This window comes from Schistocerca nitens, chromosome 3 (genome assembly GCF_023898315.1).
Source record: "Schistocerca nitens isolate TAMUIC-IGC-003100 chromosome 3, iqSchNite1.1, whole genome shotgun sequence".
Taxonomy (NCBI): domain Eukaryota; kingdom Metazoa; phylum Arthropoda; class Insecta; order Orthoptera; family Acrididae; genus Schistocerca; species Schistocerca nitens.
The window spans coordinates 976,618,906-976,645,005 of record NC_064616.1 but is presented as its reverse complement, the minus strand read 5'-3'; the positions used below and the strand labels follow the sequence as shown (position 1 = coordinate 976,645,005).

The window sequence follows — 26,100 nt, the reverse complement described above, 5'->3', positions numbered from 1 at the left end:
GGTTCCAGACTGCAGCGCCTTTAACCGCACGGCCACTTCGGCCGGCCCACCAAACAAAAGTAGCACAGAAGTACAACAGACTTGAACAATAGGTAATCATCGCAAGTAAATCCTTCGTGAGCACTGTAACGATCTAGCCGAAGAGCTGTTCGAGAGGTACTGTAGGAACAGCATTTAAAGTCCAGATAACAATTTGCCGGTCGTAAACATTTACTCGCAGCGGTAGGTCAGGGCGTTCGTCCATGCCACACGCCGGCAGTGCCGCTGGTATGCAACATTACCTACGGGTTACTGACGAAGTCCGCACAGTTAAAGGAATCTTCAAAAATGGTTCAAATGGGTCTGAGCACTATGGGACTTAACTTCTTAGGTCATCAGTCCCCTAGAACTTAGAACTACTTAAACCTAACTAACCTAAGGACATCACACACATCCATGCCCGAGGCAGGATTCGAACCTGCGACCGTAGGGGTCGCGCGGTTCCAGACTGTAGCGCCTAGAACCGCTCGCCCACTTCGGCCGGCAAGGAATCTTCAATTTCATCTAATCTCTCTCCTTATACCTACCAACCAAGGAATGAATTTCAGATATTATAGAAATAGAATTTGCAGTTCAGCAACCCGCCCGCATAGTCGTGAACGTTAGTATGCCATTCCTGATCGAATCCGCCCGGCTCATTAACGAAGAGGGCTGTTGTGCCGGCCACACTGGACGTGGTTTTTAGGCGGTTTACCGCATCCGATTAGGTGAATACCGGGCTGTTACCTATGTCCTGCCTCGGTCACATGATTCGCAAATTCGAAAATTAACATGCCGACGGCATGAAGATAAGGAATAAAGGTCAGGGAAAGACGATGGTTCAAATGGTTCTGAGCACTATGGGACTTAACATCTGAGGTCATCAGTCCCCTAGAACTTAGAACTACTTAAACCTAAATAACTTAAGGACATCACACATATCCAGGAAAGACGATAATTAGCAATTTAGTCGTTCGGTGAGTATGTCACGCTAGATACAGAAACGTATCATTTTTTTATCACTGCCTTCTTTCTTCTTTGTTTTCAGTTGAAGTTCCTTTATCTTGGCATCCAACGCAAAAGCTGTACCCAATTGTAGCCACTACGTTCTTACTTTTTCTATAAGTGCAGGCTGTATACAGTTACAGCTCCCCCGTGCTGATTTCTAAGTTTCTAATCTTGGAGAGTTATCTGTTTCGTCGCATTTCGTGTTTGGTCTCTTTCTTTCTCTCTCTTTGTGCGTGCGTGCGTGCGTGTGTGTGTGTGTGTGTTTTCTGAACAATTACAAAATGACGAGCAACGTCCACTCTACGGTTGCGGTAAAGGCGTTGTATTTCAGATGGTTCAAATGGCTCTGAGCACTATGGGACTTAACTTCTGACGTCATCAGTCCCCTAGAACTTAGAACTACTTACACCTAACTAACCTAAGGACATCACACACATCCATGCCCGAGGCAGGATTCGAACCTGCGACTGTAGCGGTCGCGCGGTTCCAGACTGTAGCGCCTAGAAGCGCTCGGCCACCACGGCCGGCCGATACAGACACTATACTAATGTATTACATTTCGTTTGATTTCGTTTGATTTCTTAGTAGGATTTACGATTGTATCTCTATTGCATTAAAAACGCCTGCACTGCGGAGCAAATTTGGACGGCATGCACTGTATGTCTTGTTTCGAAAAAATCTTATTCCATTTAGTCACGGTACTTGATACTGCAATACGAAGTCATGCTCACTTATTCTTCACCCTCAAGCTTGCATGCAGTACTGCTCGGTTTTGTCTCAGGTTGGCTTTTCCTGTAGTGTTAGTTGTATGCCCACGCAGACCAAATGCAACGAACAAACTGAAGAAGGAAAGAAATGGTTAGCACCGCTGCCTTCGATATGGAAGGACCAGTGCTCGATTCCCAGTACCTCCCCGGATTTTTCTGAGTTCCAGTACGGGGCCCACTGTTCCCTTGTGAGCCCAGATGAGGATACAGCGACATCATCAGTGTTCATGTTCGGTGAAGACGGCTGGAGGGGTTGGTGACACGTCCCACGATCATAGATCGCTCCTCGTACAGCCTTGTAGGCAACAGTTGGCCAGTCGGAACAAGCCTAAGGCTTAATCTTTGAGTGGTGTTTACGCATAAATGGAATTGCTGTGTAACGAGTCACCGGAGACCAACAAGCCCCTTACAAAAATGCCCAGGAAAGATCCCTGAACAATGTCCGTAGTTTTCTAAGTGGGTTTCGAGTTCACCCTATATAACGAAACATGCAGCTTTTATATAAGCGGATTAACATTCTCTCTCCCACAAGGCCAGCCACCAGCTAACGTAATAGTCAGCCAAGCGCAGTCGTGCTTCCATTGCTTCCTGGTTCAGCTAGCCTCGTTACATATTTCAACAACACATACGAACCGCTTCATGGCTAGCTGTTCGCCTATTAGTGAGCAGACAACATGGACTAGAAGACTGAAGTTGTCAACTGTTTGGAGACAGACTTGAGCAGAAGACAGCCAATTACTGGGTACTCTCTGAAATGCAGTAAAGAAGATATTAGATAAATTACGATAGAAACTTAGGGAACCAAGACGAAAAAGAATTTATATTTATATGGCCATAAACCCTTCTGTTTCGACGCAATATACCTTTGAACATCTATGATATGGCGTTCATTGCGCGAAAATATGTTGTGGTTACTTATAATTTTTCGCGTATCTCCGTCCTGATAAGCATGTTTATCTCTTACAGACAGAGGCTTCAAAATGATTCAAATGGCTCTGAGCACTATGGGACTTAACATCTGAGGTCATCAGTCCCCTAGAACTTAGGACTACTTAAGCCTAATGAAACGTCCCCTTAGAAAAATTAATTAAGACTGTGCTTAAACTGACACACAATACTTTTTTAGCGCAACGCAATCTGACTTTCAAAAATCTCTACAAAAGAATGGCCCTGAGTAACATTAACCTATACCTTTCACAAATCACTTACCTCACAAAAATCTTCGTTACTCGAACTGCTGCAATACAGCGAGCGCCACTACTGCCAGCTAAATAAAAGATTCAAACTACGGAAGGCACTAACTACTGATAGGCATAGTTAGCAAATGAAAGATTTTAATAGAGAACAAACAATGTATTTACCTTAATAGCGTTGAAAAATCATAATATACATAGCAGTTCATGACATCCAGTCTTACAAATTTCCAAACTCCGCCATTTCTCTCCCCACATCCACCACTGCTGGCGGCTCACCTCCAACTGCGCAACGCTACGCGCTGTTAACAGCCAACTGCCCAACGCTACAATGGCGAGTATTACAACAATGCAAAGCAGCCACAGACTGCACACAGCACAGCCAGTGATTTCCATACACAGTGCTACGTGGCGTTACCAATAAGAAAACATAAACAGCCTACTGACACTAACTAACCTAAGGACATCACACACATCCATGCCCCGGCAGGATTCGAACCTGCGACCGTAGCGGTCGCGCGGTTCCGGACTGAAGCGCCTAGAACCGCTCGGCCACAAGGGCTGACAGACAGAGGCACGGAAACATAGCAAATGTAATTTAAGTGAACAGCATTAACGAGTCAGAGCGCTGAACGTCCAAAACAGGATATTTTTATTTTGCTGTTCGCTTGGTCCCTGTCGACGTTGGACTGTTTTTCTGTTCAGTAAACCGCATTATTTGAACATTGCTTTTACTTCCGTTTTCTCGGGTATGCTCTCTCGCTCTCGCTCTTCCTCCCTCCCTCCCTCCCTCCCACCCTCCGTCTCCTTCCATCTCCATCCTCCTCACCTCCCCATTTCTCTCTCTCTCTCTCTCTCTCTCGTTCATGCAATGTGTGTGTGTATGTGTGTGTGTGTGTGTGTGTTTGTGTATGCAACGAAACTATGGTTAAAAATGTACTTTTGCTAACTTGCCAACGAATTTCAAAAAAATATATGTTGTTGCAGATGACACGCTATACAACCATTTAAGTAAAGTCCTACAAAATAACCTTTTAGAGACAAAGGTAATGATTACGATAAATATAAAATATTTTACACTTAATTTTTCGTTCAGAAATAATCCCGTAAAACATGTTTTATTTTCCAGGCCTGAAAAAAAGCTGACCCACGGGCGAGGGCACAAAAGCACTGAAACATGTTTGGGCAATGAGAAAAGATCGTACTGTTTGTACAAGCACGCAGAACAAAGTTTTTATAAGTTAGTCTTCAAACACGGCTGTTGTTAGGGCATAAAAACGCAAATGGTGATAGAATTGTTGGAACATTGTCCTTTGGAAAACACAGCGATCGATAAAATCATATCAAAATTCTTTCAATAAGAAAGAATATTAACCAAATAGTGGTATTATGACCAGTTAACTGGCGCAGTTGACCTGCGATATAGCGTTCTCTCTCATCTCATCACGGCTCATTTTCATTGTGAAGGCATGCCGACAGTATGCCTTACATTGCCTCAGCGAGCAGTAGAGATGATCTGCAGAATCGGGTTACTAATGCATTTGATAGCATTCTTGATGTACCTAGAATGATAGCAAGACTAAAGTAATCAATGCAACACCGTTCCGTAAGTTTAACTGTAATGGCTGGAAAGTGTTTCGAACTGATAGTTTGAAATGTTGGCGTGATAGAAGCATGTAAATGTCATATTTCGATCGTGTGGGTAGCTATTGTCCAGAAATTAGAGGTTTTCAGGCAATATGATTTTGCTCCCTTGGCCCCTGACACATCCATTCCATTATTTATCTGAAACCCTGAGAATCCTCTACAAATTGCTTAGCAGAAAGTTCTTTTTGTTCTGTAACACACTATTGTTTCTTCCAGTTCCATTCATGGCTGGAGCATAGGAAAAGTTACTGCCTCTACACACATACTATTACTGATACAACATTGGCTCCGTGATTTTCATGGAGCAGCAAAAATTCCCAAATTCTTCCATTCTTCCTTCAGTTCTTAAATGTATATTTGTGAGCTTTTAAACTTCATTTTCAAACCGCTTACCGTTTCAGGTTTCGCATTACTTCTGTTACATTCTGCAGGCTCACAAATGAGCCTATGACCAATTATTCCTCTTGTCTTCCAGCACGTATGATATTTTGTGTTTCTCTAGCCGCAAAATGGTCTCTCACATTCGAGCTGTATTCCAGAATTGTTCGTACAAATGTTTCGTAGACGATTTATTTTGAAAAACTGAGGTTTCCCAGTATACTACGACAGAGCCAAAGCGTGCCACCTGCTTACACACAATGCAAACTACATGCTCATTTCCTTTCGCATGCTCGACCATTTTGACTTCTGGATGTTTATACTGCCTCTAGTTCTGACACACACTGTTGCTACAACATTGTTATGTACACTGGCTGCACCTCACTATCTATCCATCGCCTGCTCCTCTCTCTGTACTCCTCCTCCTAGCCCTCTCTCTGTCCATCTGCTCCTCCCCCCTCATTCCATCCCCTCCTCTCCCCTTCCCTGTCTGTTCATCTCCTCCTCCCCCTTTCACTCTCGACGTTATCACCCTCACGCCAATAGGAGGCTGGTAGTTCCTACAACCACAGTATTTCTTTCCAAATCTGTAACTAATATATGTACCAAATTTAATTGACATCGTTCCAGAGGTTTAGGATGAGCTCTTTATCATGACTTTGCACGCGTGTGTACATTTCAAATACATTTCACATATATTTAACGAATTTCATGCCTATTTTTACATGAATTTCACCTGCATCTTTAGCAAACTTCGTCCTGCAGTTTCATTTTCACGCATCTCAGTGTTAATTGCTTCATATGTTCTGAGCTGTGTGTGGTACAAATATATAATTTTGCAGGTACATCCAGTGGTATAGGTGTCTACCACCTGCGAAATGTGTTGCGAATGGAGTTAGGAGTAAGGGAGTCATAAATTAAAACGTTATGTCTGATGAGGCAGTTTTTCACGCATCTCAATGTTTACGACTTCATATCTCTTGAACTATGTGTCGTAAAATGATATAAAATGGCCGGCCGGTGTGGCCGAGCGGTTCTAGGCGCGTCAGTCAGGAAGCGCGGGACCGCTACGGTCGCAGGTTTTAGTCCTGCCTCGGGCATGGATGTGTGTGACGTCCTTAGTTAGTTAGGTTTAAGTAGTTCTAAGTTCTAGGGGACTGATGACCTCAGATGTTAAGTCCCATAGTGCTCAGAGCCATTTGAACCATTTGATATAAAATGCTGGTAAATTCAGTAGTATATGTGAATATTGTCCGCAAAATGTGTTAAGAATTAAGTTAGGGGTAAATAAGTAATACACTGAAGAGCCAAAGAAACTGGTACAGCTACCTAATATAACGTAGGGCCCCCGCGAGCACGCAAAAGTGACGCAACATGACGTGACATGGATTCGACTAATGTCTGAAGTAGTGATGGAGGGAATTGACACCATGAATCCTGCAGGGCTGTCCATAAATCCGTAAGAGTACGAGATTTCTTCCGAACAACACCTTGCAATGCATCCCAGATGTGCTCAGTAATGTTCATGTCTGGGGAGTTTGGTGGCCAGCGGAACTGTTTAAGCTCAGAAGAGTGTTCCTGGAGACACTCTGTAGTAATTCTGGACGTGTGGTGCGTCGCATTGTCCTCCTGGAATTGTCCAAGTCCGTCAGAATGCACAATTGACATGATTGGATGCTTACGTACGTGTCACCTGCAGGGGTCCCAAATCACTCCAAAATGCACACGCCCCACACGATTACAGAGCCTCCACCGGCTTGAACAGTTCACTGCTGACATGCAGGGCCCATGGATTCATGAGGTTCTCTTCATACCCGTACTCGTCCATCCGCTCGATACAATTTGAAACGAGACTCGTCCGACCACGCAAGATGTTTCCAGTCATCAACAGTCCAATGTCGGTGCTGACAGGCCCAGGGGAGGCGTAAAGCTTTGTGTCGTACAGTCATGAAGGATACACGAGTCGGCCTTCGCCTCCGAAAGCCAATATCGATGATGTTTCTTTGAATGGTTCGCACGCTGACACTTGTTGATGGCCCAGCGTTGCACTTCTATCACGTTGAGTGAGTCTCTTTAGTCGCCGTTGGTCCCTTTCTTGCAGGATCTTTTTTAGGCCGCGGCGATGTCGGAGATTTGATGTTTCACCGGATTCCTGACATTCACGGTACGCTCGTGAATTAGTCGTACGGGGAAATCCGCACCTCATCGCTACCTAGGAGATATTGTGGCCATCGCTCGTGCGCCGACTGTAACACTACGTTCAAACTCACTTAAATCTTGATAACCAGCCATTGTAGCAGCAGTAACCGATGAAACAGAGGATGACAGTCTAAAGGCCGAAGTACTAAATGTCTTTTTCCAAAGCTGTTTCACAGAGGAAGACTGCACTGTAGTTCAAAAAATGGTTCAAATGGTTCTGAGCACTATGCGACTTAACTTCTGAGGTCATCAGTTGCCTAGAACTTAGAACTAATTAAACCTAACTAACCTAAGGACATCACACACATCCATGCCCGAGGCAGGATTCGAACCTGCGACCGTAGCGGTCGCCCGGTTCCGGACTGAAGCGCCCAGAACCACACGGCCACCGCGGCCGGCGCACTGTAGTTCTTTCTCTAGATTGTCGCACAGATGACAAAATGGTAGATATCGAAATAGACGACAGAGGGATAGAGAAACAATTAAAATCGCTCAAAAGAGGAAAGGCCGCTGGACCTGATGGGATACCAGTTCGATTTTACACAGAGTACGCGAAGGAACTTGCCCCCTTCTTGCAGCGGTGTACCGTAGGTCTCTAGAAGAGCGTAGCGTTCCAAAGGATTGGAAAAGGGCACAAGTCATCTCCGTTTTCAAGAAGGGGCGTCGAACAGATGTGCAGAACTATAGACCTATATCTCTAACGTCGATCAGTTGTAGAATTTTGGAACACGTATTATGTTCGAGTATAATGACTTTTCTGGAAACTAGAAATCTACTCTGTAGGAATCAGCATGGGTTTCGAAAAAGACTATCGTGTGAAACCCAGCTCGCGCTATTCGTCCACAAGACTCAGAGGGCTATAGACACGGGTTCACAGGTAGATGCCGTGTTTCTTGCGTTCCGCAAGGCGTTCGATACAGTTCCCCACAGTCGTTTAATGAACAAAGTAAGAGCATATGGACTATCAGACCAATTGTCTGATTGGATTGAGGAGTTCCTAGATAACAGAACGTAGCATGTCATTCTCAATGGAGAGAAGTCTTCCGAAGTAAGAGTGATTTCAGGTTTGCCGCAGGGGAGTGTCATAGGACCGTTGCTATTCACAATATACATAAATGACTTTGTGGATGACATCGGAAGTTCACTGAAGCTTTTTGCGGATGATGCTGTGGTATATCTAGAGGTTGTAACAATGGAAAATTGTACTGAAATGCAGGAGGATCTGCAGCGAATTGACGCATGACGCAGGGAATGGCAATTGAATCTCAATGTAGACAATGTAATGTGCTGCGAATACATAGAAAGAAAGATCCCTTATCATTTAGCTACAATATAGCAGGTCAGCAACTGGAAGCAGTTAATTCCATAAATTATCTGGGAGTACGCATTAGGAGTGATTTAAAATGGAATGATCATATAAAGTTGATCGTCGGTAAAGCAGATGCCAGACTGAGATTCATTGGAAGAATCCTAAGGAAATGCAATCCGAAAACAAAGAACGGAGGTTACAGTACGCTTGTTCGCCCACTGCTTGAATACTGCTCAGCAGTGTGGGATCCGTACCAGATAGGGTGATAGAAGAGATAGAGAATATCCAACGGAGAGCAGAGCGCTTCGTTACAGGATAAATTAGTAATCGCGAAAGCGTTACGGAGATGATAAACTCCAGTGGAAGACTCTGCAGGAGAGACGCTCAGTAGCTCGGTACGGGCTTTTGTTGAAGTTTCGAGAACATACCTTCACCGAGGAGTCAATCAGTATATTGCTCCCTCCTGCGTATATCTCGCGAAGAGACCATGAGGATAAAATCAGAGAGATTAGAGCCCACACAGGGGCATACCGACAATCCTTCTTTCCACGAACAATATGAGACTGGAATAGAAGGAAGAACGGATAGAGGTACTCAAGGTACCCTCAGCCACACACCGTCAGGTGTCTTGTATAGGCGTTGCCATCCGCAGCGTCGTATTTTGCCTGTTTACGTATCTCTGTATTTGAATACGCATGCCTATACCAGTTTCTTTGGCACTTCAATGTAAATTATAACCTCATGCATCATGAGGCAGTTTTACTGCATGAACAGCGAAAATGTAGTATATGACACAATTATTTCCTTTCATCATGTTTTGGGGTTGTCAACGAGAAAAAGTTTCGTAAAGGTTTGCAATTATGTGTAAAGTTTATCGAAAGTCATTAAGTATTGTATGAATAAAATCTGGGTATTCATACATCGTGGGTTGCACCATTTTTCACCCCCAAACTCAACCCCTTTGATACATAGTTGGTTCTTACCCCGACAGCGATTCCTTCAAGACAGTAAGTGATACTTGTTCCAAGTTTAATTCAGGTAGGTCATGTCGTTTAGGAGATGTGGAACCGTTCATACATAGACCCATTTTTATAATGAGTATGGATGTAGATTAATCTTGTTAATTTCTAAGTGTATTGTTGAATTTCTCTAAGTAAAAATGTAAACTGGACTGGGGTCAGCGCACTGCTCTCAGTTTTTCTGGCCTGGGGCCGCTACTACTCGGTCAAGTAGTTCTGAACTGAGATCACGAGGCTGAGTGCAACCCGTTCCAGTCTTTCCGCCAAGGAAAAGTCCCTGGAAAAACCGGGTATCGCACCTGGGTCCTCCACATGGCAACCAGCTGCGCTGATGACGCAGCTGCAGAGGTGAACTTGTTTTCCTCAAGTAGCGCCTTATAAATAATCAAAAAGAAAAGTGAATCTACAAGTGGCATACAGCTCGATCCTGCAGCTGTAATTCTGCTCTGGAAGCAACGTCGGTTACTTGAAAGTGAAATGTTGAATACCCGGTTTAACATTACAGTTACAAGGAATTATGCTTTATGACGTTCTATTTGTCATTAGTTTATTTTAAATTCGGTATTCATGGCCTTTGCTTGAATTTCGTGTTAACAAACCTGGGAGGGTACTTCACAGGAAGAACGCTACGTCTTTCTAAGAATGTTAATTTACTCTGATGTTACGTCCGTTAAATCAAAGTACTTAAATCCGGTAAGCGCATTACTAATTTGAATGTTTTTGTGCACTATCGAGACCACAGATCCTTCACTCCCATATAGTCTGAGTTCTCATGTCCAAAACGTACTCTGAACGTTATTTTCGCAAACGAAGTTTCAAAGCATGTTGTGCACTTTGCCTTCCTCCGTAAAAACTGTGATGCAAAAATTAAACACGAAAGAATGCAACAGTCAGTAATTAAATGTGAATGTAAAAGCTACTTTATCTTTGTAGTTTTTCGCTTGTCCTTTATCATGCAGTCCAAAACTGTGTTGCCCCTGCGTGCCATTTCGCTATCAACATCTACATCTACATGGTTACTCTGCAATTCACACTAAGTGCCTGGCAGAGGGTTCATCGAAGCATTTTCATATTACTTCTCTACCATTCCACTCTCGAATGGCGCGTGGGAAAAAAGGAGCACCTAAATCTTTCCGTTCGAGCTCTGATTTCTCTTATTTTACTACGATGATCATCTCTCCCTACGCAGGTGGGTGTCAACAAAATATTTTCGCATTCGGGAGAGAAATTTGGTGATTGAAATTTCGTAAATAGATCTCGCCGCAAAGAAAACCGCCTTTGTTTCAGTGACTGCCACCCCAACTCGCGTATCATATCAGTGACACTCTCACCCCTATTGCGCGATAACACGAAACGAGCTGCCCTTCTTTGCACTTTTTCGATGTCCTCCGTCAATCCTACCTGGTAAAGATCCCACACCGCGCAGCAATATTCCAGCAGAGGACGGACAAGTGTAATGTAGGCTGTCTCTTTAGTGAGTTTGTCGCATCTTCTAAGTGTTCTGCCAACAAAGCGCAGTCTTTATTTCTCCTTCCCCACAATATTATCTATGTGGTCTTTCCAATTTAAGTTGCTCGTAATTGTAATTCCTAGGTATTTAGTCGAATTGACAGCCCTTAGATTTGTGCAATTTATCGTATACTCAAAATTAATCGGATTCCACTTAGTACCCATGTGGATGACCTCGCACTTTTCTTTGTTTAGTGCCAATTGCCACTTTTCGCACCATACAGAAATTCTCTCTAGATCATTTTGTAATTGGAACTGATCGCCTGCTGATTTTACTAGAAGGTAAATTACAGCATCATCTGCAAACAATCTAAGGGGGCTGCTCAGATTGTCACCTAGTTTATTTATGTAAATCAGGAACAGCAGAGGGCCTATGACACTACCTTGCGTAACGCCAGATATCACTTCTGTTCTACTCGATGATTTACCGTCTATCACTACGAACTGTGACCTCTCTGAGAGGAAATCACGAATCCAGTCACACAACTGAGACGATATTCCATATGCACGCAATTTGATTAATAGTCGCTTGTGAGGGATGATATCAAAAGTCTTCTGGAAATCTAAGAATATGGAATCGATCTGAGATCCCTTGTGGACAGCACTCATTACTTCATGGGAATAAAGAGCTAGAGCTATGTTGCACAAGAACGATATTTTCTGAATCCGTGTTGGTTATGTATCATAAGTCATTTTCTTCAAGGTGATTCATAATGTTCGCGTACAGTATATGCTCCAAAATCCTACTGCAAATTAAGGTCAGTGATATGGGTCAGTAATTCAATGGGTTACTCCTATTTCCTTTCTTGAATAGTGGTGTGACCTGTGCTACTTTCACGTCTTCAGGAACAGACCTTTCGTCAACTGAGCGGTTGTATACGATTGCTAAGAAAGGCGCTGTTGTGTCTGCATACTCTGAGGGGAACCTAACAGGTATACCATCTGGACCGGAAGACTTGCCTTTCTTAAGTGATTTGAGTTGCTTCGCAACACCTAAGATATCTACTTTTATGTCACTCACACTAACAGCTGTTTTGGTTTCGAATTCTGGAGTATTTACTTCATCTTCTTTCGTGAAGGAATTACGGAAAACTGTATTTAGTAACTCCGCTTTAGTGGCACCATCATCGGTAATATTTCCATCGCGCAGTGACGGTATTGACTGTTTTTTGCCACTGGTGTACTTTACATACGACCAGAATCTCTGGGTTTTCTACCATATTTTGAGACAATGTTTCATTGTGGAAACTATTAAAAGCATCTCGCATTGACGTCCGCACTAAATTTCGAGCTACTGTGAAGCTAAGCCAGTCTTGGGGATTTTGCGTTCTTATGAATTTCGCATGCTTTTTTCGTTGCTTCTACAAGTGTTCTAACGTGTTTAGTGTACCATGGTGGATCAGTCCCGTCTCTTAACTTATGCCGTATGAATCTATCTATTGCTGTCGATACTGTATCTTTGAATTTGAGCCATATCTAGTCTACACTTACATAATTAGCTTGGAAGAAATGGAGACTCTCTCTTGGGAAGGCATAAAGCGAATTTTTATCTGCTGTTTTAAATATATATATTTGCGTTTATTTTTAGTGGTTTTGGTTGATATACGGTACTAAACAAAACAGTGAATACTCAGAAGATATGATGTGTTCTAAATAACACATAACGTGATCTTTCTTTAATGTCCATGCTCCATTTTGTCGAGAAGAAAGTGATTCTGAATATTTGTTAACTGCTGTCAAATTTTCGTTAAACTAAAGATTAGAAAGCAGTGAAAGCACTTCTGGGAATCGTCACTTGTACTCATCTTCTTAAAGCATGGTTTACGATGTTGTTGACATACATTTTCAGGTGAACTTAACGTGATTTAAATGTTAGTCCTCACTGGGAGATAAAGTTCTCAGGTTCAGGAAAACTTTTCTATCCCTTACGCACCTTAATAAAAATCTGTAACGCAATAAGTGTTTTACAAACTGCTTCACTGTAACGTTAGCCCTCTAATTGCTATTAAATGGAAAGACGTGCAGGCAGTGACCTAGACCTATGACAAATTGTAAGATGGACACGAATGACATACAGTGGTATTTATGTCCACAGGGTGCTGTGCAGCAGCCGACATGGATGACAGCGTCATAGTCCCGACAGCCAAGCGATGGAAGGCAGTCGTGGCCCAGGTAACTAACATGTTGTCTTGTTTACGACTGTGTCCTTAAGAAACTGCAACAAAAGTTTAGAATTATTGTCAGTAAGACAGAGGCAGATCATGGCCACAAGATAAGAACCAGTTCTGTAAAACGGCAGGGAACATAAGTGGTGAAAAATTCAAAGGCAGTAAAGGAACTGTTTTATTTGACGAGTGGAGGTACCAAATGTAATTACAGAGCACTGTAAAGAACAATTTGGTTGTCAGTAGTGCTTTTATGTATCACCACAGTGTGCCTTGTTCGCCTTGTGTAGAAGCTGAAAGCATTGATGCCACTTCTGCGGAAATCTGAAAGAAAAAAAACGACGCACCGCGAAGGAATTATCCAAATGGGACAGTAGATGAGATTTATGAGTACAGACAAACAAATGATTATAATTTCAAAAAATTTGTGTGATTTATTCAAGAGAAAGATCTTCACAAGCCGACCACGGTGGGCGAGCGGTTCTAGGCGCTACAGTCCGGAACCGCGCGACTGCTACGGTCGCAGGTTCGAATCCTACCTCGGGCATGGATGTGTGTGAAGTCCTTAGGTTTAAGTAGTTCTAAGTTCTAGGGGACTGATGACCTCAGATGTTAAGTCCCATAGTGCTCAGAGCCATTTGAACCATTCTTCAGCATTGGTCTTTGGAACACTCCTTTGGACCAGGTTCTGGACTTGCACGTAGTACAGACGCACGCCTAGATCGACGCATTGTGCGAGCAGCGGTGGCCAACTGAACATCATCCAGGAGAGAAATCTGGTCACATGTTGCAGCTACATGTCGGATCACGTGTGCCTCTGGCCAGGCTACGGCTAACAGCACGACGCCGGCAAGCATAGCTACTCTGGTATCGTGAAAGAACTGACTGCAGAGTGGAATGGAACTCTGTTGTCTTCGGTGATGAGAGTAAATTCTGTCTGTGTACTAGTGATGAACGTACACGCGGTAAGCTGCCTATTCCAGACACGCAGATTTCACGCTCTAGATCTCCGTCAGCTACATCTCGCGGTCGCGTTTAGTGTATCTCCGGGGTAAAGCAGTCATTGCCCGCTGCATTGCACATGCTGTTATTCCCGTGCTGCTGGAACGCAAAGTGCTCTGCTCTTCTTGGTGTAAAAAAACTGCCTTGGCCAGCAGTATCACCAGATCTCTAGTCAATTTAACACGTATCGGGAGTGATGAAGCGGAAACATACTCGTTCTCCAGGGCTTGCAAGAACCATTGCCGAACTGCATGAAAAGGCGCAGGATGCTTAGGACAATCTACTGCAGGCTGCCATTCGTTACCTTTATGTTCGTTGGTCTGCGAGAATACACGCCTGTGTTATTGCCAGAAGTGAAAAGGGGGGGGGGGGGGCAAGAGTGGGAACCCTATGTACTAACGTGACTGTTTGGACAGTTTGTACTGTGATAGGTGTGTTTTTTTGGTCTGATTTGTTATCATATACTCCTAGAATGATGAGCTACCTGTCGCGTCATTCGTCAATAAACAGACCTTGTCCTTGACGGTGCTGCATTTTTTTTCCGGCAGTTATGTTTTCAGTGCGGTATGAATACGAACATAAATGGAAGTAATAAATCAAACTAAATATAATTACTCCGTAACAACCCGCAGCAGAGCACTGATTCTTTACATGAAAATTCTCAGAAAATATCCCCGAACAATCTCTAAAGTTTTGTTGGTGAACTTCGGGTTCACGCTGTATAACGTTTGCCATACATTTATGGCAAAATTATTCGGTTTACTCTACAGAAAACTGCGCTACCTAGAGATCTGCTGCAATCTGGCTGTATAGTTATTGTAACTGAAAAATAATTTACGTTACAACTGGTGAAAATTACAACATACAGAAAGGATATACTGAAAAAATGAAATGATATTTAGAGCTCTGTGTCAGCAACAAATCTATTCGACTGCAAAGGGGGCAGCACAGCGTACAAGTAGTAGTGGCCGAAGTATGACAGCTACATTGTCGTGCAGCAAAACAGAGAAATATCAAGTGTGTCTCTGGGGCATCATTGGATGCAATATCAAGTTTCAACTCCTACGTATAGAGAGCAATATGGACAGTAACAGGTACACTGGAGAGGTTTCAAAGCTCGAGACACTACCCTTCATTCAGACAACACAGCATTTCACACGGTCACTTGTAGCGAGGTAAGTGCAAACCTTTTCCATAGCTCCCCTGACTTTCACCTTGTTCGTCGTTGTCCTCCAGCATCCACTGTTGATTCTTTGTGGTTGGTGATTGGTTCGTTTTAGGGAAAGATGAGGAAGGAAACCGGCCGTGCTCTTTCATTGTGTCACGTAGAAGAAGGTGTAATTAGATGAATGACGAACACTAACTTCACTTAACGAAGGTTTATTCAGCACTTGCACATACAAGAGCGCGGAGCGAACTGCCTCCTGCCAGAACACATAGGTATATATACAGTTACAGAACATTCCAGTAGTATGATTGGTTCAAAAAAAATGGTTCAAAATGGCTCTGAGCACAATGGGACTTAACTTCTAAGGTCATCAGTCCCCTAGAACTTAGAACTACTTATACCTAACTAACCTAAGGACATCACACACATCCATGCCCGAGGCAGGATTCGAACCTGCGACCGTAGCAGTCACGCGGTTCCAGACTGTAGCGCCTTTAACCGCTTGGCAGTAGTATGATTCTTGACGTTTGTGGATACTTCTCGAATGTACTCGAACCGAATATAGAATTTAAAATTTTCAGTGCAGGTGAGTTTTGAACTCACGACCCTATGCAACAGTCTAATATCATAACCAATACACCACTATGACTGTGCTACTCAGTTTCATATGCGACATTGCTCCCTCCTTAAGAGAACAGCGTCTTGGCGTTACGTCCTCCCAGTCCGGGATCGAGTCATCGGTCCTCCATACTCCGTCTCCCAATGACTGATGTTCGCCCTGGCGGTGATCTTCTTAGAACTTCCTTCGCCGCCACGCTCTTCGTCACCTTCCCGCTTGTTGTTGCCTGTCGCAGGAGCTTCTAATTTACCCTCGGTTGCAGGATCCTTATAGGGCTTCATTCGAAGGACGTGGACCATATCTCTGATCTTTCGTCGTCTTGTGTCGGGGTCGAAATTTTCAACTACATAAGTAACATCAGACAACTGTTTTACAACCTTATAAGTAGTGCCTGAGGAGCTTCTCAGAGAGAGACCAACCTTCCGGACAGGAGTGAAGATCCGGACGAAGTCACCAGGCTGGTAGACAACAGGGCGGTGGTTCGCGTCGTACCTTCGGCGATCGTTTTCTTGAGCCTGCAGCGTGCGAAGTCGAGCTAACTGCCTAGCTTCCTACACCTGGCCGATGCAGTCGTTGACCACGTCTTCAAGATGTAACGGAAGCACAGGTGTCCATCGTCGTAGTCGCCTCACGTCCATGCACCTGGAAAAATGGCGTAAATCCTGTGGTGTCTCTTTGGCGGTGTTGTAGGCAAACGTCACGAAAGGTAGCACCTTAGCCCAGTTCCTCTGTTCGAGTGCGAGAGGCACTGGGATCGATACCCAGCGTCTCCACCAGAATAATGCCACGTAGAAGAAGATGTAATTAGATGAATGACGAACACTAACTTCACTTAACGAAGGTTTATTCAGCACTTGCACATACAAGAGTTCGGAGCTAACTGCCTCTGGCCAGGACATATACGGTATATACACAGTTACAGAACATTCGGTACAATGATTCTTGACGTTTTTGGATACTTCTAGAATGTACTCGAACCGAACATAGAAATTAAAATTCTACAGTTCAGGGGAGTTTTGAACTCACTACCCTCGATGCAACAGTCTCGTACCATAACTACTACACCACGTTGACAGTGGTACTCAGGTTCTTCTGCGACAATAGGAACCTTCCCGGCATTTGCCTGGAGCGATTTAGGGAAATCACGGTAAACTTGAATCAGGATGGCCGGACACTGGTTTGAATTGTCGTCCTCTCGAATGCAAATCCAGTGTGCTAACCACTGCGCCACCTCGCTCGGTAATTCTTTGTGGCCTCGGACGCAAATAGTGTGGAAAGAGATTCCACACTAACTTGTAGAGGTCAATTTTTAATCCTGTCTATTACATGTCAACAATGAGCGACATTTGTATAACCTCAGTTTTCTATTGTCATTTAAATAATTTCTGATACAAAGTGGGCTACATTTCAATAAAATGTATCCATCTTGGAGGTGGAATTTTCAAACCATTCGATACTCATAGTGGAGGGCAACGTAACCGAATGACGACAGGTTGAACTCCATTGCAGTTCGACTGCAGCAAGAAATCCAGGCAAAGGCAACTGCCTCAATTGCTAAAGTTCTTCTCTATTATTCCTTATAATCACATCTAGCCAGTTACAGTTCTCAGGACTATTTCCAAGTGTCTTGATCAGAATATTCAAGCAGAACATGAAGTATATTTGATAGTGCCACAGCTAATCAAATAGATCATCGTTGCCACAAGCATCACAGATGCCTTGAATTTTCTACAGATGAACAGCTTTGGAACCTAGGCCACCTGCTACGCCAACAACACAACAAAGGTCGATCATCCCTCTGCTTACACGTAGGTAATGAACAAGGCTATGACTGTATGCATTTTCGGTCAAGTGCATCCTTTCTGACTAACGGATCATCCTCGCATTGTCCACAAAACTGCTGGCATGCCCCAAGGTTCCGTCCAATCACCTCTCTTTCATTTCCCAGAAACAGGTGACATCCCAACACCCTTCCTTCTCATGTACCTACTCCAGTTTGCTGACGACACCACTTTCTTGCTCTTCTACGCAACCCACCATTCTCACCAACGATCCCTTCACTTTCTGTTGTAACCTTTGATATCTGTCCATTGGCCATGCAAAATCGTAGCCAATAATTACGGGAAAGAAACGTCTATAGTTTCTACTAAAAATCTTTAGCCAACAGTCTACAAATGTTCATGCCACCTAATCAAAACGCTAAAATACATAGGACTAACACTTAGTCAGACCTGCTTGGGATCTCCATCTAATAGCTATTCAAAAGAGAGTCCACAATATACTGACATGACTTCCACTACCAATCGTCCTAAAACAGGGGCTAAATCCGACTACAATCATCAAGACATCCAAGAGCGTCATCTCCCCTTTCTTCACTTATGCAAATATAACAAGGACCTCGGCTCCTCCCAGGGCCCACAATTCGCTCCAAATACTTAAACGACATGCATGCCACCTCAGTTTCTGTAAGCGGCCACCCACCAATATCCTGTGCCCCTTCTTAAATACGTAGAACATTTCCACTATCTATGTCTCCCATCAACGTGAGTCATAATATTCTAGCGTAATCCCCAACGCTGAGAACCTTAGTCCGAAGCCACACCTCCATGAGCATACCCTATCTTTCTTTTATCCCCAAACACTCCATATTCTTTCACAGGACAATTATAACTTACTCCTCGCCCACACCATTTAATAATTCCTAACATATATTCATCCTACTAATTGTAGCCTACCCCATCTGTCCCAATCCAGAGGCTCCAAACCACGTTCTTCGTACCCGTATGAAACGTGCTTCACTACCAACATCCTACAAGTCAACAATCAGTTGCTCCCTCCAAGTGAACCACACATCCTTTTTCATATACCTTTCTCTCTGCTACCTTCGACATACGAGCCATTTATCAACGTTTACCAGGATTCACTACCATCACTAACGTCATCACTGAGCAGAAAAACGTTCATCACCAAGTTCACGACATGTAAACTACTTAAAAAATGTGAATCCACGCTTTCTTGGCTAGTTGCACTGATCCACCCACAGGCACGAAACCTGGCATGACAAAGGAGAATGCTCTATCAGCATTTACGTGTAGCGTAAAAAACAATAAGTCAGAAAAAAATTACTTTGTATTTTTCAATTATACAATCTTGATTAAGAATCTCTTACACAGTACCGGTAGTCAAGATTTTTTTTTTTCGTAGTGAAGACTGGATTTTTGTGTGCAATATAGACTGTCCAATCACATTAATGTGACCACCTGTCACAAGCTTGAATAACCACCTTTCGCAGCGCGAGATGTGCAAGAAGAGAGAGACGAGGTTCTGGAAGATGCCGACAAGGATATGGAGCCATGCTGAATCTAGTGCCGTGCCGAGCTGTGCTACGTCCACCCATAGCGCGAACAGCCCGATCGAAATGGTCCCGCTGATTCTCGATTCGATTTAAATACGGGGAGTTTGGTGGCCGGGGGAGTAAGGTAAACTCATACAGGCGCTCTTCGAACCACGCACGTACACTGCGAGCTGCGGGATACGTCGGATTGTCCTGCTGGTAGATGCCATCGTGCCGAGGAAAAACAAACTGCGTGTCTGGATGGCCATCGTCCACAAGGATAGAACCATATTTGTGCCACAACCACAACGATCCATCCTCCGGCCTAGACCCTACCGACGACTGTTCCACAATGTTTGCGTTCTACGTTTCGCGCCGTACGCGCCAATGTCCATCTATCCAATGTAGTACAAAACGTGATTCATCTGAAAAGGACACATGTCGCCATCCTGGTTGCGGTATTGGCGTGCAAATTCCAGCCTTCGTCACTGATGAACAGCAATCAGAAGGGGTGCATGACACAGGTGCTTGCTGCGGAGGCTCACAGGCAGCAACGTTCGCTGAACGGCCGTTGAGAAGACACTGTTAGTAGGACCTCGGCTCCTCTGGGCGGTCTGTTGCTCAACAGGTGCACGTCTATTCGCCCGTGCACATCCCCGCAGCCGCCGCTCACCCCTGTTATCTACGGCCCGTGCTGCGCCACAGCGGCCTCGGCGCCACTCTGCCATGCATGGCACACTTTAACTACGGCGCCACGCGAACAGTTTACAGACTTAACCGTTTCCGAAATGCTTCCGCTCTTAACCTGAAAGCCAATGATCATACCCTTTTGGACACCAGATAAATCGCTCCAATTCCTCATTACGAAAACGACTGCACGTTTTTCCGCGTCCTCCATTCCCCCCCCCCCCCCCCCCCCCCCGACACGCTTTGTATAGCCTCCACTGCTAGTGCTGTCACTTACCGTCTGTGAATGGTTACTGCACGTTGACGTCGAACATAGGTGGTGGTCAAATTAATGTGACTGGACCGTGTATAGCTAGAAACAAGAGACGTGCATTTTTTTATAAAAATAACTGTTAGGTGTGTTAATTAGCATATATTTCGTGAATTTTATATTTAAATGCCGTAGGTATTCGAACTGAATGGAAAAAAACGGAAAAAAATGGCTCTGAGCACTATGGGACTTAACATCTGAGGTCATCAGTTCCCTACAACTTAGAACTACTTAAACCTAACCTAAGGACGTCACACACATCCATGCCCGAGGCAGGATTCGAACCTGCGACCGTAGCGGTCCCGCGGTTCCAGACTGAAGCGCCTAGAACCGCTCGGCCACTTCGGCCGGCTAAACGGAAAAAGTAATGACCAAAACGAGCCTCGATCCGGCGATTACCAGTCTCATGCGCCTTGTGTATTCTACACTTCATGGAAACCTCTCGTACAATATTTGATTCTACCTGGAATCGAACCCAAGCCCCGCACACAGCGAGCGAGCGCTCTACCAGAGAGCCACACTTCTTGTCGAAATATATTTACCTTCTGTTACCATATTAAACACGGTCGGAAAACTTCAAAGTCCATTTTATTAAAAATTTTTGAGAGCTGCATCAAACTGCTTTGGGAAAGGTATATTTGAGTTCTGAACTTCACGTGTCATAAATATAAAAAATTATGGAAATCCGACTGTCGTGTCGTCCCCTTGTTAAATCGTGCAGCCACTGTCACTTTACGGCAGGAAAGGCTGTCAGTTTGGCAAGTTGCCCGCCGAATCGGCGTGGACCGCAATGTCTCCATTTAAACAATCAGCTGCTGTCGTGAGAGTCAAAACATTGATTACCTCCCTCTTAGTAGACACCTCAGCTACCTATAGATTTCGGGTTCTGTGTACCCTGATGAGAATGGAACATAACTAAGCACTGTCTTTTTGAGCAAATGGGAGAACTCTGTCGACCCTGAAGGTACGAAACCGATTCTACACGATTAATCTGACCTCAAGACGATCAGTACGAACAACAGTATAAACTCAAGCACCGTAGTGAGCGAAAGAAATAGGTAAGCCAGAGCCTGAAACGGAACCTGAATCAAAGGCGTATTGTTCTCTTCACTGACAAGTACAGGATTTGTAGCACTGCGTCTTATAGATTTCCACGAGTTTAGCAAGGAGTTTTCCCCTGTATCATACACGGTTGTCGGACAAATCTCGTGGCTGTCGAAGGTAACGTGAGGACTGCGCAATATCGAGACATGATCCTCCAAATTGCTGTCCAACATTTTGGCAATGGGCTTTCTTTCGAGACTCTAACGCACGAGCATACTACGCCCACCTCGTAAACACGTTTCTCCAGGACGCAAAAATCAACCGAATGGAGTAGTATGTGGTATCTGCTGACACTAATCAGACGAAGCGTTCTAGCGACCAGTTAAAACTCGCACAGCATCGTCCAAGAGCCCTCCTTACTTATTGGATAACCCACACGAGGGCCGCCGTCGAAGAGTGGGATGGGCTTTAGCAGCAGCTACTCGACTATTGGAATGACAGCGAGGATCCTGTCACAGATTTGCGCTTTGTAACAGGCTACCTTAGGTAATTCTATCGTCTCTCTTTTACAGTTAAGTTATTTCCTTTTGTTGATCAGGCTCATAGTTTTCGTTTCCTGTTCTCCCTGAATTGAAGCTCGCACGTTCACTGACATGCGGGTTGTGTAAAACTTTATTTCAGCAGTTTATACACTATCTGATAAAAACTGTTATAACACGTATTAGTGTGTCCACCCTTCGCCTTTATAACGCCTTGAACTCTGCTGGGGACACTTTCAATGAGGTGTCTCAATGTCTCAGGAGGAAAGGGAAGACAGCCCATTCTTACAGAAGAGCCGAAACCAGAGAAGGTAATGAAGTGACGCTGGGATCTGGAGCGATGTCTACGATCTAGCTCATCACAGAAGTATTCTAGTGGGTTCAAGTAAGGGTTTTGGGCAGGCTGGTCCATTTCAGGAAAGTTATTGTCCACAAACCATTGCTTTACGGATGCTGCTTTATGATTGGGGGCATTATCAAACTGATACAATCAACGCATCCGAAATGTCCATCTGTTGTATGCAGTACACAGTGCTGTAAAATGTCATCCTATTGCCGACCGAAGTGGCCGTGCGGTTCTAGGCGCTGCAATCTGGAACCGCGTGACCGCTACGGTCGCAGGTTCGAATCTTGCCTCCGGCATGGATGTGTGTGATGTCTTTAGGTTAGTTAGGTTTAACTACTTCTAAGTTCTAGGGGACTAATGACCTCAGAAGTTGAGTCCCATAGTGCTCAGGGCCATTTTTTTTTTTTTTTTTTTGTCATCGTATTCACCCGCATTTTGCATTTTCTTAAGCGCAGTAAGGGGACCCCACCCTAACTACGAAAAACATCCCCATACCGTAACACCGCCTCCCCTGTACTTCACTATTGTCACTACATATTATGACAGGTACCATTCTCCACGCGTGATTCATGGCCCCAAACGACTCGTTTCCAGTCATACACTGCCCACCGGCGTCGCTCTTCACAGCAACTCGAGTGTCGCTCAGCGCTGACCACAGAAATCTGTCGCTTGTGAGGAGCTTCGCGGCCAGTGTATCCCATGCTTTTTAACTCCCTACGCACAGTCAATATGTAGCACTTTGGAACTCACTAATGATTCCTTCCGTCGATCTCGTGCGATTTCTTATAAATACCCTCCGTAATGCTCGACGGTCCCTATCCGCCTGTACATGAGATCTGCCTGGCCTCGGTTTAGCTGTGGTTTTCATTTCATAATCACATCATCAACAGTCCACCTGGGCAGCTTTAGAAAGGCTGACTTTTTTACTCAGATGACATCCAATGACTAGTCTACGTACCAACTCACAGAGTTCTGCTGACAGACTGATTCTGTTATTCTTGTTTCTCTAATGACAAAACAATAACCCCGCCTCCTGTCATATCTTCTGGTCCACCTTGTAAGTAGGCTATTTAGGTCCTTATGTTGGTAACGTCACGTAGCGCTCTGTATGAAAATCACTGGCTGTGCTGTGTGCAGTCTGTGGCTGGTTGGCATTGTTGGAATATTCGCTATTGTAGTGTTGGGCAGCTGGATGTGAACAGCACGTAGCGTTGCGCAGTTGGAGGTGAGCCGCCAGCAGTGGTGGATGTGGGGAGAGAGATGGCAGAATTTTGAGAGTGGACGATCTGGACGTGTGTCCATCAGAAAGGGTAAATTTGTAATATTGGATATCATGAACTGATTATATATATATATATATATATATATATATATATATATATATATATATATATATATATATGATGACTTTTGAACATTATTAAGGTAAATACGTTGTTTGTTCTCTATCAAAATCTTTCATTTCCTAACTATGCCTATCAGTTGTTAGTGCCTTCAGTAGTTAGAATCGTTTATTCAGCTGGCAGTATTGGCGCACGCTGTATTGCAGTAGTTTGAGTAACGAAGATTTTTGTGAGGTAAGTGATTCATGAAAGGTATAGGTTATTGTTAGTCAGGGCCATTCTTTTGTAGGGATTATTGAAAGTCAGATTGCATTGCGCTAAAAATATTGTGTGTCAGTTTAGTGATGATCAGAATAAGTAAAGAGAGAAATGTCTGAGTACGTTCAGTTCTGCTCAGCAGTTTCAAAATCAAATAACGTAAGGGGTTAACCAGTACAGTAATTGATAAATTTTTCTAAGGGGATGCTTCAACCTCTCGTGATATATACTCGTCAGTCTTGCATTACATAGGGATTTACGGGCAACACTGATCAGACAGTGTGTAATCACTGTTTATCCTCAGAAATGTATATATTTGTTTCGCTTGTGAACAAAAGGCTGAAAAGTGTTATCTTAGTTGTTACCAGTCCAGTCGCAACGGGAGGAACGTAAATACTAAATAAACAAATAAATAAAAGTCGCCCTAAAGTCATGTGTTTAGTGCTAAGCTGCTGCTCTCTACTGTGTACAGTCGATATCACGCACATGGCTACTCTGGTCAGTGCTTGCCTTCCTATTGAAGGGACTGTGTACTCGCTGGCGGATTACCTTGGCAGAGGGCCCGGTTCGGAGTGGATTACGCTTCGGAATGACTTGTGTTAGCGTTTGACAACTGGTCTGCCTTGGATACTGTTTGTAGAGTACTTTTCCGTGCGTCATTATTGAGTTTAATAAACCAGGGCGTAGGGTCGACAGAAAAAACAGTCGTCTCGTTTACTGTGTAATGTAATTCCTGTATGGCCAAATGTTGTTTACGAGTAGCGTCTTCTTATACAGGCACAATAAAAGTGAGTGGTAGAGAACTAGAAGCGCTTATCTTACAGAAGATGCTCTGATGTCATATTTTTTTGACCATGATCTCGGTTATATTCGACGTCCTAGACAGCGGCGATGAGCTGTTACCAGGTGAAGAATCGCTAAGAACGTATCAAAATGAGATAAATATGAACAAATCACTCCTTAGTTTGGAATCGACTGGTCATTGTGAAAGATTGTTAGGACTCTGTTGCTTTATTCAATCCTCCATAATACACGAAAATCAGGAAGAAATGAAATTATTATAAGGCGTCGCCATGAGAGGCTCTCCTGTACAGAGCTCGAGCTGCCTACGGCTTTTACCGGTCGGCTGTCCACGTAGAACGGATGCTGGCGCATCCAAAAAAGATAACGGTGTCAGCGGTCATATACTCTCACAAGCAGCAGCCGACGTCACAATCTCGTTCCTCCGGTTCGGCCGTTCAGATGTCGCAACAGCCTCGTAGGTACCTGACCACTTGAGCCCACGCAGGGAAAACACGTGTTCTGGAGATAGTGAAGGCCGGCCGCGGTGGTCTAGCGGTTCTAGGCGCGCAGTCCGGAACCGCGCGACTGCTACGGTCGCAGGTTCGAATCCTGCCTCGGGCATGGATGTGTGTGATGTCCTTAGGTTAGTTAGGTTTAAGTAGTTCTAAGTTCTAGGGGACTGATGACCACAGATGTTAAGTCCCATAGTGCTCAGAACCATTTGAACCATTTTTTTTTTTTTTTTTTTTTTTGAGATAGTGAAGCTAGTCTGCATCTTCTCCTCTCACCATGATATGGCTCTCCTATGGTACCCACAACCAACCATCAAAAAGAGATAGGATGATCTCAAGTTAAATGTTGTATTGCTTTGCTTATCAAATCTGGGTATTATACTCTGAAATGTCTGACACTCAGTATACATTAGTTTTCGATTACTTTTCTCTCTCTCTCTCTCTCTCTCTCTCTCTCTCTCTCTCTCTCTCTCTCTCTCTTTCTGGCAATACGAACTTCTTCTTTGTAGAAGCTCTGAATAATTTAATTTATTATCAGACCTATAAAACTGGTTGTGTGATTTGATTGGAAACTCGTAAGGAGGCAATTGTACATCCCTCAAATAGGGCTAAGTCTAGCAGAGCCAAGAAGTTCTAAGTTGATAACCACTTTATTTACAACATCTGAAGCATTATGTAAGTAAGAAACTACGCACCAAAGTCACAATATCACAAGATATCAACATGTCGGCTCTGTCAGGTTTACCGTTCAATTTCCGCGTTTTTGAAACATTTCTGCAAGAAAAATTTGGAAGACTGTTCCCGAAAAAACGACGTCTATTACTATTATAACTTATTTAATAAACACAGTCGTGATGAGATTTAAGTTGTTAATTTTCATTTTTTATTTTTTAGATGACCAGTTTCAATCTTCTAAGAGACCATGATCAGATCTACATACCTT

At 43.9% G+C, this 26,100-nt stretch overlaps 1 protein-coding gene across 1 annotated transcript in view; it reads left to right on the top strand.

Annotated features, from left to right (window-relative positions):
• LOC126249510 (facilitated trehalose transporter Tret1-like) overlaps window positions 1–26,100 on the top strand; it is a 353,193-nt gene that overhangs the window by 179,044 nt on the left and 148,049 nt on the right. The window contains exon 2 of the mRNA XM_049951161.1: window positions 13,143–13,219. Coding sequence (XP_049807118.1) covers window positions 13,163–13,219 — 57 coding nt within the window. The 5' untranslated portion in view covers window positions 13,143–13,162. The remainder of the gene's footprint in view (window positions 1–13,142; window positions 13,220–26,100) is intronic.